The sequence below is a fragment of the Leuresthes tenuis genome, unplaced genomic scaffold (assembly GCF_036924035.1).
Source record: "Leuresthes tenuis unplaced genomic scaffold, fLeuTen1.0.hap1 SCAF_12, whole genome shotgun sequence".
Classification (NCBI taxonomy): Eukaryota; Metazoa; Chordata; class Actinopteri; order Atheriniformes; family Atherinopsidae; genus Leuresthes; species Leuresthes tenuis.
The window spans coordinates 9196151-9213634 of record NW_027325366.1 but is presented as its reverse complement, the minus strand read 5'-3'; the positions used below and the strand labels follow the sequence as shown (position 1 = coordinate 9213634).

General features: G+C 38.6%; 1 protein-coding gene across 1 annotated transcript; it reads right to left on the bottom strand.

The window, feature by feature from the left end:
* Nucleotides 1-248: 248 nt before the first annotated feature.
* On the bottom strand, nucleotides 249-16817 carry LOC140319024 (ly6/PLAUR domain-containing protein 1-like). Its single transcript, XM_072396539.1, has 3 exons — nucleotides 16769-16817; nucleotides 14424-14555; nucleotides 249-490 (listed from the first exon to the last, which is right to left on the bottom strand). The coding sequence occupies exons 1-3, from the start codon at nucleotides 16815-16817 to the stop codon at nucleotides 249-251; spliced, it is 423 nt and encodes a 140-aa protein (XP_072252640.1).
* Nucleotides 16818-17484: the final 667 nt, after the last annotated feature.

The following is a 17484-nucleotide window of genomic DNA, read 5'->3' as shown; positions in this document are numbered from 1 at the left end:
GCGGTTTCATATCCTATCCTCCACCTCACCTCACTCTGACATGACAAATTTTTTTGTTGGGACTCTGGAGACAAGGTGCAACCGAAAGCCAGAAACTCAAACAGAGGTACTGTTTAAAGCTTGCTCACATATATACATCTCCAAGTATGAATGTCTCAGCTTACAGTGCACAGTTCCAGTTCATATCCTCTCTTCTATCAGTCTGTGAATATTTTCATTTCACATCCTAACCCTGTATACAAAGTCTGTCAGCACAGAATGGAGGACAGCAGGAGGAGAATGTTGACAGAAAACATGGGGAGCTGCAGTGGTTTCAGGGTGATGGCAGCGGATGACTGGGGCCGTTTCTTCTGCCGTGGTCCATTACACAGGGGGGTATTACAGCAGGTGATGCACACTGAGTTGAGTTTGCCAGTGCAAAACTGTTGGTAGCCAGAGGAAGCAATAAGGCAGGCTCCTGATGAGGCACAGGACTTGCGGTAGTGTATCCCTTGAATAAGGAGAGAAATGGTAGGCATTAGGATCACAATGAGATGATTGTTACCTATGTGTGAGAGTGTGTCTTCATGGGAGAAGAGGGAAAAAGGAGAGAAATAGATGAGTGCATGTTTTTGGGGATAAAGAGGATATATTCTGTCATTTTAGGCACTTCAACTAGATGGAAACCATGATTTCAACATCTTATTTAAACAGCTTTAATGCACCCACTGTGGCAAAGTCATTACACTTAACTGTCCTCTTTGTTTTGGAAGAAGACAGTCATTGTAAGTATACAGAGTAACATAACTTGTCGTCACTTCTTGCTATTTGGCAGCTGTTGTTCTCTATGAGCATTTTTTTCAGTTGGTGTTAATGCTAAGCAACAAATGACACAGAGGACAGTAAGTCTAAGACCAGTGAATCGTGCTACAACCAGTAAAAATATACATTAAATGGCTGCTCATTAAAACCAGGACATGCATTAACGTAAAGCAACTTGAAATCAAAGACAAAGCTGGAGAATAACAGGCTGCTTTTAAACAGAAGGGATGATGGTTTGATTTATGGGCCTTCCAACAGAAAATTCTATTATTTTTAGTTCAACATTTAATTAAAACTTATATTTAATGTTGGATGTTGGCTTGTTTATTGTAAAAACATAGACATTAGTAGACAATGATATGGCTTGGATAATAACAACACCTATGAGAGAATGCTGTTCATAGACTTCAGCTCAGCATTCAACACCATCATCCCCTCCAAACTTATCACACAACACCTTCCTCAGTAACTGGATACTGGACGACCTAACTAACAGACCCAATCTGTTCCGGTTAGAGAACCACACCTCCTCAACACTCATTGGTGTTCCACATAGCTGTGTGCTGAGCCCTCTCCTCTACTCCCTCTACCACTGCACACCTGTACATGGCTCTAACATCATTGTCAAGTTTGCAGATGACACATTGGTGATTGGCCTCATCAGCAACAACGATGAGTCAGCCTACAGGAAAGAGGTTCAGCACCTAACTGAGGTGTGTGCCAACAACATCCTGGCCCTCAATACTAAGAAGACCAAGGAGCTCATTGTGGACTTCAGAAGGACCAAAGGTGGCACACACCCCCATTTGTATCAACGGGACAGAGGTCGCCAGCTTTAAGTTCCTGGGTGTCCACATCTCTGAGGACCTCTCTTGGACCCTCAGCACCCCAACCCTGAACAAGAAGGCTTATTAGTGCCTCTTCTTCCTGAGGTGACTGAAGAAGGCCCATTTGTCCCCTCAGATTCTGGTGAACTTCTACCGCTGTAAGAGCATCCTCACCAACTGCATCTCGGTGTGGTATGGCAGTTGCTCTGTCGCTGACCATAAATCACTCAAGAGGGTGGTGAAAACTGCCCAACACATCACCAGTTCTTCACTTCCGACCATTGAGGCCATCGAAAAAAAAAGATGTCTGTGGAGGACCCACAGCATCGTCAAGGACAACTCTCACCCCAGAAACAGACTGTTTGCCCTCCCATCCTCTGGGAGACGATACAGGGCCCTTTGTATCCTGACCAGTAGGTTCAGAAGCAGCTCCTTCATTGGGGCTGTCACCCTGCAACACCTTACACCTTCCACGATAGCCCCCCTGACCCCCCGCATACCTCCAGTACTTCACGCCTGTACCCTGGACAGCCACACACCTTCCACCAGCCACTGAACATTTGCACTAAATGGTTTACTGCTGTATTTCATCTATAGTTTACAAATTTTTACCTATTTATTCACCTTGGGTAGTATATCCATTGTACTATTTATTTACTTTCTCCACTAATCACATCATGCCTCGTATCTCATTCTGCAACTTGTACTATATATATATATATATATATATATATATATATATATATATATATATATATATATATATATATATATATATATATATATATATATATATACTGTACTATGTCATGCTGTTCAGGAAATTAATCTTTGAATATATTGAATGAACCTTGAATATATGGAATGAAACTCTGAATATATTGAATGAACCTTGAATATATGGAATGAAACTCTGAATATATGGAATGAACCTTGAATATATTGAATGAAACTCTGAATATATTGAATGAACCTTGAATATATGGAATGAGACTCTGAATATATTGAATGAAACCTTGAATATATTGAATGAAACTTGACTGACGTCAGACTTCACGGAAGTGCCTGCGGCCATCTTGTCTAAGGTGTGGATACTGTGGCAAAAAGCGAATGACAATGAGTCAGTCCGCTCGGAATCTCGTAGGAGGAATATTAAAGAATGAGGACATCATTAACACACTGGTGAATGCATGTACGGGCCAAAATCCTCCAGATAACCCTGCCCATTCTTCTAATGAAGAAGTTCGCTCGTGGCAGACTTACTACAACAGGCCAGGCAGCTGTTTATCAGGCCAACCTCAGCATAACTATGGTCACTGAATATCATTAAAGCCACAAAGTGACATGGCAACTGTAGAGTGAGTGTGTAAGTGAATGAGCAGGTGTGCATACATGTATGCGTGCCTGTATGTACATGTGTGCATGTGCGTGCAAAATATATGGCAAAGGCTTAAAATTAATTTTGGTTAATGATGGGGGAAGGGTGCCGCAACCACCCCCCACTCCAGAGATCAGGAGCAGACAGGAAGGGCCCCCAGACACAGGCAACCAGCAGTCCCTATTGAGCACAGAACAGAGAAACCAGGCAGCCCATCCCAAGAAAGCCATTCTCCAGCCCAGAGGACAACAGAGGACGGCCCAAGGTAGAGGCCTGCAGCCATGGAGCAAGTGAGCCAGGTAACAAGGGGCGATGGGCCAGGGCCCCGCCAGGCACCGGCCCTGCATACTTTTTTTCTCCTAAGGCGAGGCGCCCCAGGACCCAAGACATGCTCATCCACAAGAGGAGCAGGGAGCAGCGGGAGGGGGCTAAGAAAGGGCGAGCACCCCCCAACAAAGTGCAGCACAGACGAGCCAGACAACAACAAGCCCCAAACCTAGGCCCAACAGTGGACAATCACAACACAAAGACATACTCACACAGGCACGGAGACACACACTGACACAGATACGCAAACATACACTCACAGGTACAAAGACACACACCCTATAAACCTGAGACCTGTCACCACTCCTTGTGCTTGATCATGTTGGCCTTAGCTTTCTTAACTCAAAGTATTTCACTAATCAGATCAAAATCTTTTTTTTTTTTTTTACACCTGCTTAGATGTTTTACATTCTTCAGAATTCTCTTTCTTCAGCTCTTTAACTCTCACATTTAGACTATTAACAGAGCACACACTTCAGGGTCATCTGAGGTTCCAGAAGTGTACAGCTCTCTTTGTCTATTTGTTTGTCTATTCTTTGCAGACCTTGGAAACCTAATTATTGTCATTCATCCAATCTTCCTCACCAGAGAACATGTAATAGGTACATTTGTCCACATGTCTAAAATGTAGCAGTGATTTTACCTATTTTTTTGTACAGGGTAGTGTTCTGGTGATGCCAAACTGTATTATTTTATGTATTCATACACATGTCTAACATCTTTTTTTGTGACTGACAGCAAAGTAGAAATATAAAATACTGGGCACTGTCCAACCAAGATGGAAGTTGGTTGTCTGACATGACAGTGTACAGTGTAATGCCACCTGTCACCCTCTTCTACCTCCTTTCAAACACCTTTTATCATGCAATAGTTGTCCAATAACACATTTACGAGGGTTTCATATAGATAATGATGTAAGTGTGTTAGAAATGTGACGAAAAACTAAGGCATTTGATATTTTTGGAGCCTTGAAAATATTGTAATATACATTTTTTTTAATATGTATGACAATTTCATGTTATGCAAAAGACTACTCGATTACAATTTGAAAAGACCGATGTTGGAAAGTAACAGTTGTATAGCCCAGAGTCTAGTAATTTTACCATTTTTGAGTGCTCATTGTGAAACTGATAGTTTTGCGCAGTGGACACATTCAATCAAACAATCAAATAAGTGTGTGTTGCTGGAGGCCCGAGAACATGAATTAAATTGTCAAGTTTGAAGACATCCAAATGAAGGGAGGTTTCAGTTTGGGTCTTTGACTTTTCTGTTGGGATTGTGGCAGAATTTGTGTTGCCACTGTTGTTAGGCAACATTAAAACCCAATTTATGGTTTCATAGATCAAAGGCATGATTCTCATTGTTCTCATTGTGATGGACACATAGTTATCAAATTAACCTTTATGAAAGATGTATTGAACAAACTAGGGTTGGGGTCCATTCGTGATTTGTGAGTTGTGGTTAGGTTGAAGAGTAAAAGAAGATATATCTTGAAGGTCCAGGAGTGCACAAAACTCTGTAAGGGTACACGTTCAATAAATGTCAGCCTATAGAGGTTGGATTACATCACAACACCAAATTAAATTTATCAGCCCAATGAGGTTTGGTAGAATGGTCTAGCAGAGTTTCTGAAACTTGTACATTTGCATTGATATTTGCTTTAATTACACAGTGATGCCTGTGGTGGATATTCAGGTGTCCCTCTAGTCTAAACTAAGTCCTTAATCCTTGTGAAAAGTAAAGTGCAGCAGATTGCATGGTTGGCTTATAGCAAAAAAGGAACGTAGTTGCATTTATGCATTTGGCAGATGATTTATCCAAAGCAACTTACACTCATATCCCAGTTAGGTAACGTACCCTCACCCTTATACACCTTTTATGCAGGGGTCAGGATTCTAACCATGGTCACCCACATGAAAGGCTGCAACCTTACCACACTGGCCAGTCACTCAAGTTTAGTTTGAACCTGCAAGTCAGGTTTTATAATACATGCTTATTTGAAATAATACCCCTCTAATGAATCTCACACATGCAAGCATTTGTATGTGGAAACTATAAGATTCCCCACATCAGTCTAAATTATACTGTTGAGTTCATTTATGGAAAAAAATTATGAAAAAAACATTTCTTATCTACAAGGGAACACTGGGAGAACAATCAAGTTTCAACAAGAATCAGCATGGTTGGCTACACATGAGTGCAATATGTCCAAGTGTGTGGACAACCTTTGACTACTCCTCTAAATTAACCAAATAAATCAAGCAATCATGACACGGACTGTACCTTTGAAGCTTTCGCAGCAGTACACAACGGTGATAACACAAACACAAATTTAAACATGAACATGCATCTTTCTGTGTTTCCCACACGTTAATGTGGGAAATGCCAATGTTTCCCATCACTGATGGACAGTTGTTAGATATGTAAGAAGCAGGCTTGTGGAGTTTATCATCCATTTAAAAACAAGTTAAGCAGGCTATGAAATTACATAGCAGTTGTTCTATGAGCTGACATAAAGATGTTATTCACATAAATTGGAGCAGGGAAAATGCATTTAACATCAGGTATTTTTGGTGATAAAAAGCTTGAGTCTTTCAACAATCAGCCATAATATTATATCAACTAACATTTGAAGTGAAAAATAGTGATTATCTTGTTACAGTGACAATGAGTGGGATAAATTAGGTTGCAAGTGAACATTTTGTCTTTGAAGTTGATGTGTTGGAAGGAGAAAATTGGGGCAAGAATAATGATTTCAGTGACACGGTTGACATCGTAAAGACTGGACAGCTGAGTCATGGCATCTCTACAACTGCAGCTTTTGTGATATGTTTCTGGTCTGCAATGGTCAGTACTAACCAAAAAGTGGTCAAATGAAGGAAAATAGGTGACCCCGCAGCAGGGTCATGGATAACCAAGTTCAGTGATGAAAGTGGGAAGTGAACACTGGCCCATATTGTCCAATCTGATAGAAGAGCTACTGTAGCTCACATTACTGAAAAATGGAATGCTGGATCCAATAAATACAGTACAATGCAGTCTGTTGTACATGGAGCTACATAGCTGACTGATCAGTGTACCCTTGCTGAACCGTCAACCACCAAAACCCCAAAAATGGGTATGTGAGCATCAGGACTGGACCATGGAGCAATGGAATGGTGAAATAGAAAGAAAGGAAAGTGTTACGATCTGGGTATTTTGTCTTTTTTTTCTGTCTGGTTTCAGTTTAGCCATTTCCTCACTTTTTTCCTCAGCAGGGTACCCCTGCCAGACATCAGCTGCCCTCCCTTCACCTGTGTTCATTTATCCTCAGCTGTGCTTACTCAGTAATTACTCTCCCCACAGTATCTAGTCTCCCGGCTTGTTCTCATCAATTGTCAGATCCTCTGTTTTCCTCAGTTTGTCCACTCGTATTGTTGTTACTGCTTTCTTGTATTTTCCCCAGTTCATTTCGGTTCCTTGTAGTTTTTGTCAGTTCCTGGATTTTGTTTTTTTAGTGTCCTTTTGGTAATTGTATCTGGCTTTGCTACGCCCTTACTTCAAAATAAATAGTTTCAATTCTTTTTTGCCTCCTTGCTCTTGCTCCATGTCTGCACTTGGTGCACACTTTGATCCTCCTTCCTCGCCTCCACCAGCTAAACTTGACAGAAAGGAAACCAGGGCAGTGTGGTATTTTGGGCAACATTCTTTTGGGAAACCATAGGTTCTGTCATTTATGTGGATGTTAAATTGACTTGTACCAACTTCCTAAACATTTTTGCTGACTGTGAACACGCCTTCATGGAAAATATTTTACCTGATGGCAATGGCCTCTTTCAGTAGAATGATGTGCCCTGCCACACTGAAAAGAAATGCTTCAAGAATGGTTTGAGGAAAATGAGTTTAAGGTGTTGACATGGCCCAAAATCTCAAACCAATCAATCATCTGTGGGAGGTGCTGGACAGACAAGTTCTATCCACAGAAGCCCCACTTCACATCTTGAAGGAATTTAAGGATCTGCTGATCTGTTTGGTGCCCGATGCAGCAGCACGTTTTGGCAGAAAACAGGATATCTTCTCAATATTTGGCAGATGGTCATAATATGATGTCTAATTGGTGTTATTAGTTCTGTTTTGTCAGGAAAGGCTTTATTTCTTTTATTCATCATTTTTTAATGGTACTAAGTTCAGCCAAAACAAATTAAGATTTTGACCAGCACCAGTTACTATAACTTCTCTAGCAAAATATAAATTTGATCTCAATAAGCTTTTGCGGTAAAATAAACACAAATTATATAACTAAATTATTTTACTTGTGGTGGTGTGTCTTCTGTCCTCTTGTCTTAAAGCCAACAGACTTAAAGGCCAGAGGACAAGAGCTGCCCATTTTTCTTTCATGAAATGTAGAGTGCCTGTAATTCAAAACAATTCAAAATCAAGGGAAATTCATTGACTACCTCACTTAGAAACCAACAAGAAAAATAAGGTCAACTCTTGTGCTCACTCAAATGGTGGTTGACAATTCCTGTATATAAACGGACACCATATTATCCAAAGCCACAGCACTGATCTTGTAGCAATAATTTATAAAAAGGACGCTCAAACAATTAAACATAAGAAGTCATGAAGACACTTTTCCTGCTGGGACAAATAATGTAATTCAAAATCTAACCATATAGTTTAAATAAACTATGGTCTTTGAAAAGTATCAGCAAAAGTATCAAACATCCCATAAATATAACCTCACAAGCATACAATTCCTTTATTTCACCAACAGAATGTAAATGACTGTGAATAACTACAGTCCAATTTTCTTTTTCCTGATACTTTCCTGATAATTTCAGAAAATTGCAAAAGCTAATTTAGATAAGCCATGAAAATGACTGTTTTCCAGTCTGTGGTATCTTGCTTGAGAGAGCAGTGACTATGAAGGGGTCATCTGTTGTTACATATTCTGAACTGGATTAGTAAATGTGTATTAATCTGATACGACCAGGTTTTAAATTTAAGCTGTTTGGAGTTAACCGGCATGAGCATTCCTTTTGGTTCTAGTAAGTGAACCACTGCCTTTGAAACAGCAAAGATGCCACAATAACTTACTGAGAGATGAGAGGCAGCATTTTCATTTAGTGGGATCAAGCTTTCTACCTCTATGAAAAGTCCTTATAGTCCTTTTTTAATTCAGAGGAAGTCATTATGAGTGTTCATCTTGTCATCACTGGTCACTTGGTCATCACTTAGCATGTGACCTCTGTGGAGACCACCACATGGGGACAACCCATGGGATGGACAAATTGCTAAATAGACAGCAGCTTAGACAAATACATCTGTTTGTAATTTAACACTAGTTTTTAAGCATTTCAGTGCAACTTTGGTGAAAGAGGCAGTTGACATTATGAAAATTAATTATTTGTTGTCATTTACTTCCTTTACTTCTGTGATCGTGTCTGTCATCATTTTGTTGTTGTTGTGGGAAACCTTGACCTGAACACTGTTTTAAGTTTGACAACAATAGCTGGGTTAGGCCTCTACAGCCTGGGGCCTAGGGACAGAAAATAGCTGCTTACCTCCAAATGATGTGCACTATATATACACCAAAACTATTACACTTGAGCTAAAATAAATATTTTTAACAAGTAATCGATTTGTCAGTTTCTGCTACTAAATAACAGATTTAGCTACGATTGCAAACTAAATGAAACAATAGAGTTTTTCCACCTGTTGTTTTGATGTAATTCGTTGTGATAAATTGTCATTTTGAAAATAACTTAATAACTTTAGGGGGTCTATAGCGATCTTTTGGAGCTAGCTTTATTTGACTATTAAGGAACTACAACATTTAGCACTCCAGTATTTGCTTAATTTTCAGTCCAAGAGGTCGCTACTTAATTTTAGTAAGTTGTGTGATTATAGATTTGGTTTGGGTAATGTAACAATTAAAATAATGGCAAACACTTCCAAAACCTATGTTTGCATAGAAACACCTAGTTTCTAAATAGTCTCCGATTTTAATGCACTTTATGTAAAGCTTTAACATTAAGTAGGCTTGACTATGTTTAGTGAAAAGTAGTAGATTTTTTTCGAAAGAGTTTAAACCAAAGAGCTAGAGATAGCCATTTGATTAAAGATTCAGTTAATGTGAATCACAGATGCACCTTGCAAACCACGTTAAATCATCAGCTAATCCTATAACTAGGTAGCACTCAAGTTAATTTTTTTCCACTGATATGTCCAACTGAAAAATGTTAGATGGCGACGTCAACTTGTCAAACTCAAGACATATAAAAACAGCTCTTCGCAATTCAGTAGGTAAAATTACTGTCATTATCTATACAACATTGGCCTTTTAATGGGGTTGTGCATCACATAAATTTAAGTCTAATGTCAGTTCTCCTTTTGGTCTGATTTAGTGATGGCCCTTTTGCAGCCAAACTCTTCACTATGCCCACCAAATACCTGCAGCTGTGAAAATCTGCTGTTTGGTTCTGGACAGGTTTTTTGGTTCAGGAGACAGTTATGACCAAAACATACTAAAGAGCTCATGTGTGGACCAGAAAACAAACAAAAGCTGAAAGATACTAAAATACTTTCAGAAACTGAAGAGTCAGGTCATAATTCTCTGTCAGATGATAAAAGCAGATGATGAACTGTAATGCAAACTATTGTTTAAGTGGAAATCTTTAATACAGTTTTGAAAATTTGCTCTCATATCAGAAATATAAAAAAATATATTTTTTCACAAATATCTCATTCATTAGAAGTGGCCAGTAATTATCTTTACAAGAGTATTCTCTTGAGTGTCCCTGTTTTCAGAATACCCTTTGTAACACTGATAGCTGCTATGTTCGCACTGAAAATGATAGGGTTTGACGAAGATTTGGATAATACAGTGAAGTTAAGGTTTACAAAGAATTTGTTTATTGCGTTTATTGTCAGGGATGTCCTTATATGCTCCTATATACAGGAGCATGGAAATCATCTCTTCTTTAAACACAGAGAAAGAAAAAGGCCCCCTCTAACATAAAAGCCTGCTTTTTTATAATTTCCTAAAAAATATTTAAAGAAGAATGATAATGGTAATAGGCAAAGTTGTAAGTAATAGGCAAAGTTGCAGGCATGTAGAGGCAATCACAGAGCAAGGGTACTTCGTATAAATCATAGAGACTGAATGATTTTTATTCTTATCACTTAAGCAAAATGCACTGAGGTAGCAATATGTGAAAATATCTATTGCACTTGAAACAACGTTAAGGTGTGGTCAGTTGAATTTCTAAGTCGTAGTAGTAATGATAATACTGTGAGATAAAGGCTGGAATGTACATGAGCATTAATGCAGAAATTTTCTTATTAAAGAGCTGTCGACACCGCAGTGGGATGCGCCTGCCCTTTACATTGGGCTCCACATTTCTGAAGACAGGACCTTATTCAGTTTGCTCATCAACAGCAGAAAGAGGGGGGATTAAAAAAACTTCACATTTTCACTGGGTTTTAAAATGAGGGAGACTTAATGCAAAGCATGTGACCTTTAGTGCATGGTTAATAACAAGGTGGAGCAAAGATAGAAATAACCACAGTAGAAATTTGTTGTTAATTACTGTATTAACAAAGCAGCAGTATACTGAAAAACCATAAAAACCTGCGCTCACAGTGACAGTAGAACTCATACTGTTCCCATAGTGTTCAAGATGATTAAAGCAGACTATGTAACAAGCACAGAACATTATTAAAACAGTATTAAAATCTATATAATATGTACTATGTTTTTACAGAATAATGCGAACTGATATGCACAAAATGAGAGAAATGTTAATTAATGAATCTGAAAATACAGAAGGTACAAAACATAACAAATAAAATGGAGAACATCCAAGCTGAAGGCTTCATGAAATAGTCTTTCTGTCACGATTGATGAACTATGAACATATAAACAACATGTCCTCATTTTCATGATTTCAATGGCTGTTTGATATGTCAGTCTTCAACAAGTTTATTTACAGATGTCTCAGTGCACACATGGCAGAAAATAGCCCTTGTGTGCGCAACCAAACTATGTAGCTGATGGCACCCTGATAGCACATCTTTAATTTTTGACCTGAACAGGTAATCATGATCATGATTATGTTTTCTATTTTGTAACAATAAACAAGGTGTATCTGAGTGGTTGGTAAATTACAGGCTGCTGTAAATAGCTCAGCTTGTTTGTGACTTTACACTAATTTATACTGCTCTGGGTAGACTGCTTTTGTCATTACTGAAATGAGCGCCTGTGATCAGCAAAGTTTTAGGATTTGTCCCGCACAACGGGGCACTCCAATTGGTGCTATTTCTGATTTGTGACTTGCCTTGGATAGTATTAATGGGACTTAATAGTGGTTCCAGTCTCATCTCAACCACTGATATTTTAAAATAAATTTACTTGTAATATGATTTTAGGATCCAATCACTGTTTCTGTGCTTTCAGTTGCTGTTTTGCAAATTATAAACTACTTGGTTAAGTTTCAGCATGACAGTATCATTGGTTATGGTCAGGCATCAAAAACTATGCTTAATGAAAATAACATGTTTAAGGTTAGGCATTGAAAACTATGTTTTTCGGGTCTGGAAAACATAGCTTGTGTTAAAACAAACAATGTGCCCTGAAATTATATTAAAATATCCTTGTCACAGATTATTGGCTACACAGTTGCACCTTCTTGGGTCAAAATTACTTTGATACATGAACCACATGTCCTATCATAATGCAGTACTTTGAAAATTGTACTGCAAAAACACAAAAAGAAAACTGCATAATTTGCATTCAACATAATTAATATAAAGCTTTTTGTTTTGTGATTATTTAATATTTTAGTTCAAAACAGATTTGAGGAGTATATATTATTTTCTTTCTGAGTCTCTCCTTCCACATAATACATGTATTATGTGACACATTGTCCTGCTTCTGAATAACCACTGTATTGTTGAATGTTGTTTTGTAGCATTTTCTACAGTGTTTGCTAAAACGGGCAGAAAAAATACTGGTAACTAGGATGCAGGCAAAGTGTCAATTGTACCAAATGTATTGTAAGATTTCTGTTCGCTTTTGAGTAAAGATACAGTCTCCTCATCATTCCACACAGACTTGATGCTTTTGTCTCTTCAGTGGGCTGAGGCTTCACATGATGTTACAGTATTTGATAAATCAGTTTTGCATCTTGTTTTTATTAATAGACCAATGTGTAAAATGTTTTATGCACCTTGTGGATTTCTAAATATTCTCACTTCCATTCCAGTGTGTAAAACTCACTGCTATGCATCAAGCTATCATAAAACAAAACATTAGCCCCAGTGGTTTATCTGTCATACTCGACAATACTGGATTATAATTTGCAGGATATGAGACTTTGGAGAGGTATAGTTTTAAACACTGGACACAGCTGCCACAGCCACTGAGCCATTTTTCCCTCAGATGAAAATAACACAATTTATATCCATGACTGCTATTTCATATGCTGACCTACAGCTGAGACTTTCATACTCTATTGATAGTTAAAGTGCACTGTAAGGGCCCTGGCTCCTCTAACCACAGATCAGTTGATTTCTGCTCAAGGCATAAAGTCGAAATGGCATCTGGGTGAGTATCCCAGAGAGCTCTCTTTCTTTGAGTTAAATAATAAAATAAAAATAATTATAATTTCCTTGGCGTCATCTGAAAACATCCTTTTGTTGATAATATTTCCATTGATTGAGAAAGAATGGTTGTCATTCATATCACATCAATTCAATTCAATTCAATTCAATTCAATTCAATTCAATTCAATTCAATTCAATTCAATTCAATTCAATTCAGTTTTATTTATATAGTGCCAAATAACAATTGTCATCTTAAGGCACTTAAATAATATAGTTAAATTCAAGCCAATTGGAATTCAATTCATTGTAATCATAATCCAATTAAATCCAACATCAGTTTTGAGCTATATTGATTTAGAGTACGTTTACATATTTTAAAGTCCCCAAGTTAAAGGTTAATGCTCTGTGTAATATAGGCTACGTTCACACTGCAGGTTTTAAGGCACAATTCCGATTTACTGCTCAAATCCAATTTTTTTGTTTGGCTGTTCATATTACCTTTTTAAATGTGGCCTGTCTACGGATTGCTGTGTGAACAGCTCACGTTCCTGAAGTGACCCGCATGCGCAGTTGATCATTGATGACATTGCGGCCATAGACCACACCACAATGGTGTTTACTGGAGCGACCATGGGCAACCGGTACTGCAGGACTGTATGGCTTAATGCTAAAAATCAGAGCTCTCAAGTCTGACGAGACACACACATTTCAACAAGTTCTCACACGCCACACATGGTATTTCTCACGCTGAAATAAAGTATAATATAAATTTCTCTGGTGCGCGGCTATCGCTTTGGAAACGGCAGGAAACAAGCACGTCTCCTATGAGTCCGAGCAGACCAACACTAATAATAATCTAAGTATTATCCGCCACTCGGGCGGGATTCTCACTCTTGCCTTCATTCAAAACTTGAGAGCCCTGCTAAAAATAGTGTGTGGCGGCAGCCGGGAAATCTGTGAGATCACGAAGGAGGAAGAAGAGGAAGAAAATTCAGATGTTGGCCTTGGCCAACTTGTTTGGCATCACAAAGTCCTCCATTTGCACTATTGTGCATGACTTCTGTAAAGCTGTGCACCAGGTCCTCATGCCTGACTATATCTAACTATCCCAGGGAGACGATCTCGAGGAGGTACTGCAAGGACAAAGAATACGACTTGGCTGTTCAGACTGCGGCCGCATTAAAAAAAAAAAAATCAGATACGTATCCGATTCAGTACCATATTTAAAAGTGGCCTGATTCCGATTCGAAAAATGTCAGATTCAATGCGACTTGTGCTGTTCACACTGCCAAAAGCAAATTGGATATGGGTCACATATGAGCGAAAAAAATTGGATTCAGGTCACTTGCAACTGCAGTGTGACCGTAGCCATAGACAATTTTATACTTTATTTCAACCAAATTGTCTTGGTTGTGCTCTGAAACAGGCTACTGCATTAAGATTAAACATATTTTCAACAAGTGGAGAGGTGAAATAAGCAGTAATCCAGAGGTTTGCCTTACCATCATCCTTCACGAGAACCTCCTTCTGGCACATGTCCTGCACATTCACTGTGCAGTTGACGATGAACTCCGCCGTGGAACAGTCATGCATCATTTCCTCACACTGGTAACACTGAATCTGAAGAGCCAGTCCTGCAATTCACAAGTCACTAATTCAGTCCAGTCTCATCATGTCACAGTTACCTCCATCATCACCCCTGCCTGTGACCATAAGACTTTTTCCATTTACTTTCTCTAAGAATAAATAATTATTGTGAACGTTTTATCTGAAAGTCAAATTAAATTTTATTTAGAGAAAATTTTTACTTGACTTGCTCAGCTCCAACCACTTCAAATCGACGTGATAGATGTACACAATCTGAAATGGCGGTGCCTTCATTTTAGCAGCATGCTGTTGCAAAATTTCATCATATCTTGCACTGATAGTTCATTTTTGTAAATTTTTATTGTGACACTGACTTGCTTAAAGCGTACTGAGTGTCCTTCAGAGTACTCTTATTTGAAAGGAAAGCTAAACAGTTTTTCATGAACCACAAGAACTGCACTTAGGTGACAAATACACTGAAATCAATCACATGTTCGAGCTGGTTAATCATATTGCATGTACAACACAAAATAGCTTGCTTTCTATGTGCACTGCTGGTCCAGGATCTTTCAGTATTTTCATAACGCATGGTGCCACTATAGTAAATCAGGGTGAGATTTTTAACACATAATCCTCATTTTGCACTTTTGATCAACATCAGTGAGTTTCTCTTGTCATTTACAATTCAAATGCTCAGTTATTACATGTTTATATTCAAGAATGTATAGGTCCAGTTTACACCCTCATAGAGGAAGCTCAGATATGTATATTTGTCTGGTAGCATGTGAAGATTTTGTATTTGATCTTTTTCTTTATATGGCTGTCACATTTTAGAGGGAAATATTGTCTTTGATTCCCTGCACTTATTTAACAATGATCCATTTACATGTCAAAAATGAAGATTCATACATGCATTCATACAAAAGGTACAACAGACAAGATAGAGGCTAGGTGTTAACAAAATCAGAGAAGGGAGAATTTAAATATGACAGGATAAAGGAAATTAGTAGCATCAAACTTCATGAAGACAACATTTGATTGTTAAACAAGCCATAAACTGTATTATTACAACCACAAACTTAATTTGCTATTTGTAGAAATTTGTTGAGTCCTACTGAGAAACTATGGCAGCTGTGGAAATACACAAAAATTCCCATATACACAATGAAGCTGTTACAATAACAACTTTAAGGAAATATTTAAATGCTTTAACCTTTGCAGTGAGGGGATCCAACAGCTGCTAAACTGGAGGGGTCTTTTTGCAAGCTTTGGTTAGGGTCTTCTTGTGTCCTTGAGGAAAGGATCTCCGCAAATCAATGCAAAGTTGGTCCTAGCAATCGCTTTATCTGTTTCTATTGTGGTGGGAGTTCTCTATTCCAGGATGGTCGTGACACCAAGTTGTCACTGAATGGTTTAGAAATTATGAAAGTGATGTCATTGATAAGCTTTAGCCTTTGTAGTCACATAATCTCAGCACAGTTGTACAATGGGAGATTTTACAAAAAGTATTTACCATCAAAATACCAAATGTGGGAATATCTTTTGGAAAGATGTTGCTTTATCCCTCCAGAAGGGTTCCACAGATGTCTAGAATCAGTCCCAAGGTGCTCTAATGTTCTAACACTGGTCATGATAATGGTTGATAAACAGGTATTGTCTGATAAATACTAGTTCTCTGAAAATGCATCAAAGTGAATCTTTGAAGCAGAACTTTTATTAGTAGGTATTACCCCAGGCTAATTCATAATTTTTACTTTAGTTTTGAGGATTTCCTCATCTGGCATTGGTCAAGATCCGTTGACTTCAAGAGACTAAGTCACTAAGAAAAAGAGAAGACACGAAAGAAATATTTGTGAAGGTAAAGTGGAATAAGAGTGGGCTCTCCGTTATTGATTTGCGCGCTCTGTTATGACATCTCTGGTCCGTCTACTGCGCACAGGATCGCAGTGCCACAGTCTTTGGAAATTACAGTCTAAGAATAACAAAGGTGCGGTACCAGTGCTATATATGGTATATGGAAATATGTGTAATTCATCATTACTAAGAGTCAAATTCAAGAAATCTGCTTGCTTCTGTAATCAAGAATGACAACGCTTGATAAGTGCTGATCTCTCCAAACCGTGCGCGTCTCCCGGTCCACCATTAACAAAAAAATACACAGCACCCTCTTTCCTGTTCCACAAACGAATGCGTTTGAAAGTTTGGGTGTCAGCCTATTGAATCCCGAGAAGTGACGGGAATGAAAGCTGTGATTCCATACCTGAGCTGAAGAAGGACAGGAGCAAAGATGAGACAGTTAACAGCCGCATCGTTCGCTGAGTGTGACTCCGAGCAGAAACATGAGAGATGGGTGTGCGCTAACACACACAGCATGCAGCTGTCAGCCTGGCAAGGTGAGCCCCACACACTCCAGCGATGCCTCACTTCCCCCAGCTGACGCACGCGCTCACATGTAAGTCAACATTACGTGTCGTTTGATTTGTGAGACACGCTGAGAAAATCTAACCTGGAAGTTAATGTTATTTCTAATATCATTAACAACAACAATAATAGTAGTAACAAGCATTATTATCAAAAGCAGAATATTTCATTTGTGAATATATTTTTTTAACTTGTTTTAATTTCGGAAAAATTAAAAGCAGATTGAAGTGTTTGCATCAAGATTAAAGAGCAGGAGCAAATCAGAGAGCAAAGACGATTAAGTTAAAACCACTGGTTCCATTGATCATGATTGGGAGTGCAAGATTACTGCCAGATAAAATGGATGAGCTTGAAAAACTGACTTGGACATGGGTGGAAAATCTGTCACGTATCACCACAACTTGACTGCAGGAACACATTCCAGACTCCTGCGCCTGTCTCCATAGGTGGTGGTGGACAGTAGGGCAGACAGAGACAGAGAGGTGTAATGGGATTGCAGTATTTGTTGACGGCAGATGGTGAATGGACTGTACTTGTATATCACTTTTCTAGTGG

Coding starts and splice junctions, on each gene's coding strand:
- LOC140319024 (XM_072396539.1), bottom strand. CDS start 16,817: ATGCGGCTGTTAACTGTCTCATCTTTGCTCCTGTCCTTCTTCAGCTCA. Junction 14,556..16,768: donor CCTGTCCTTCTTCAGCTCAG/GTATGGAATCAC, acceptor TGTGAATTGCAG/GACTGGCTCTTCAGATTCAG. Junction 491..14,423: donor GGTTCTCGTGAAGGATGATG/GTAAGGCAAACC, acceptor TCCTTATTCAAG/GGATACACTACCGCAAGTCC.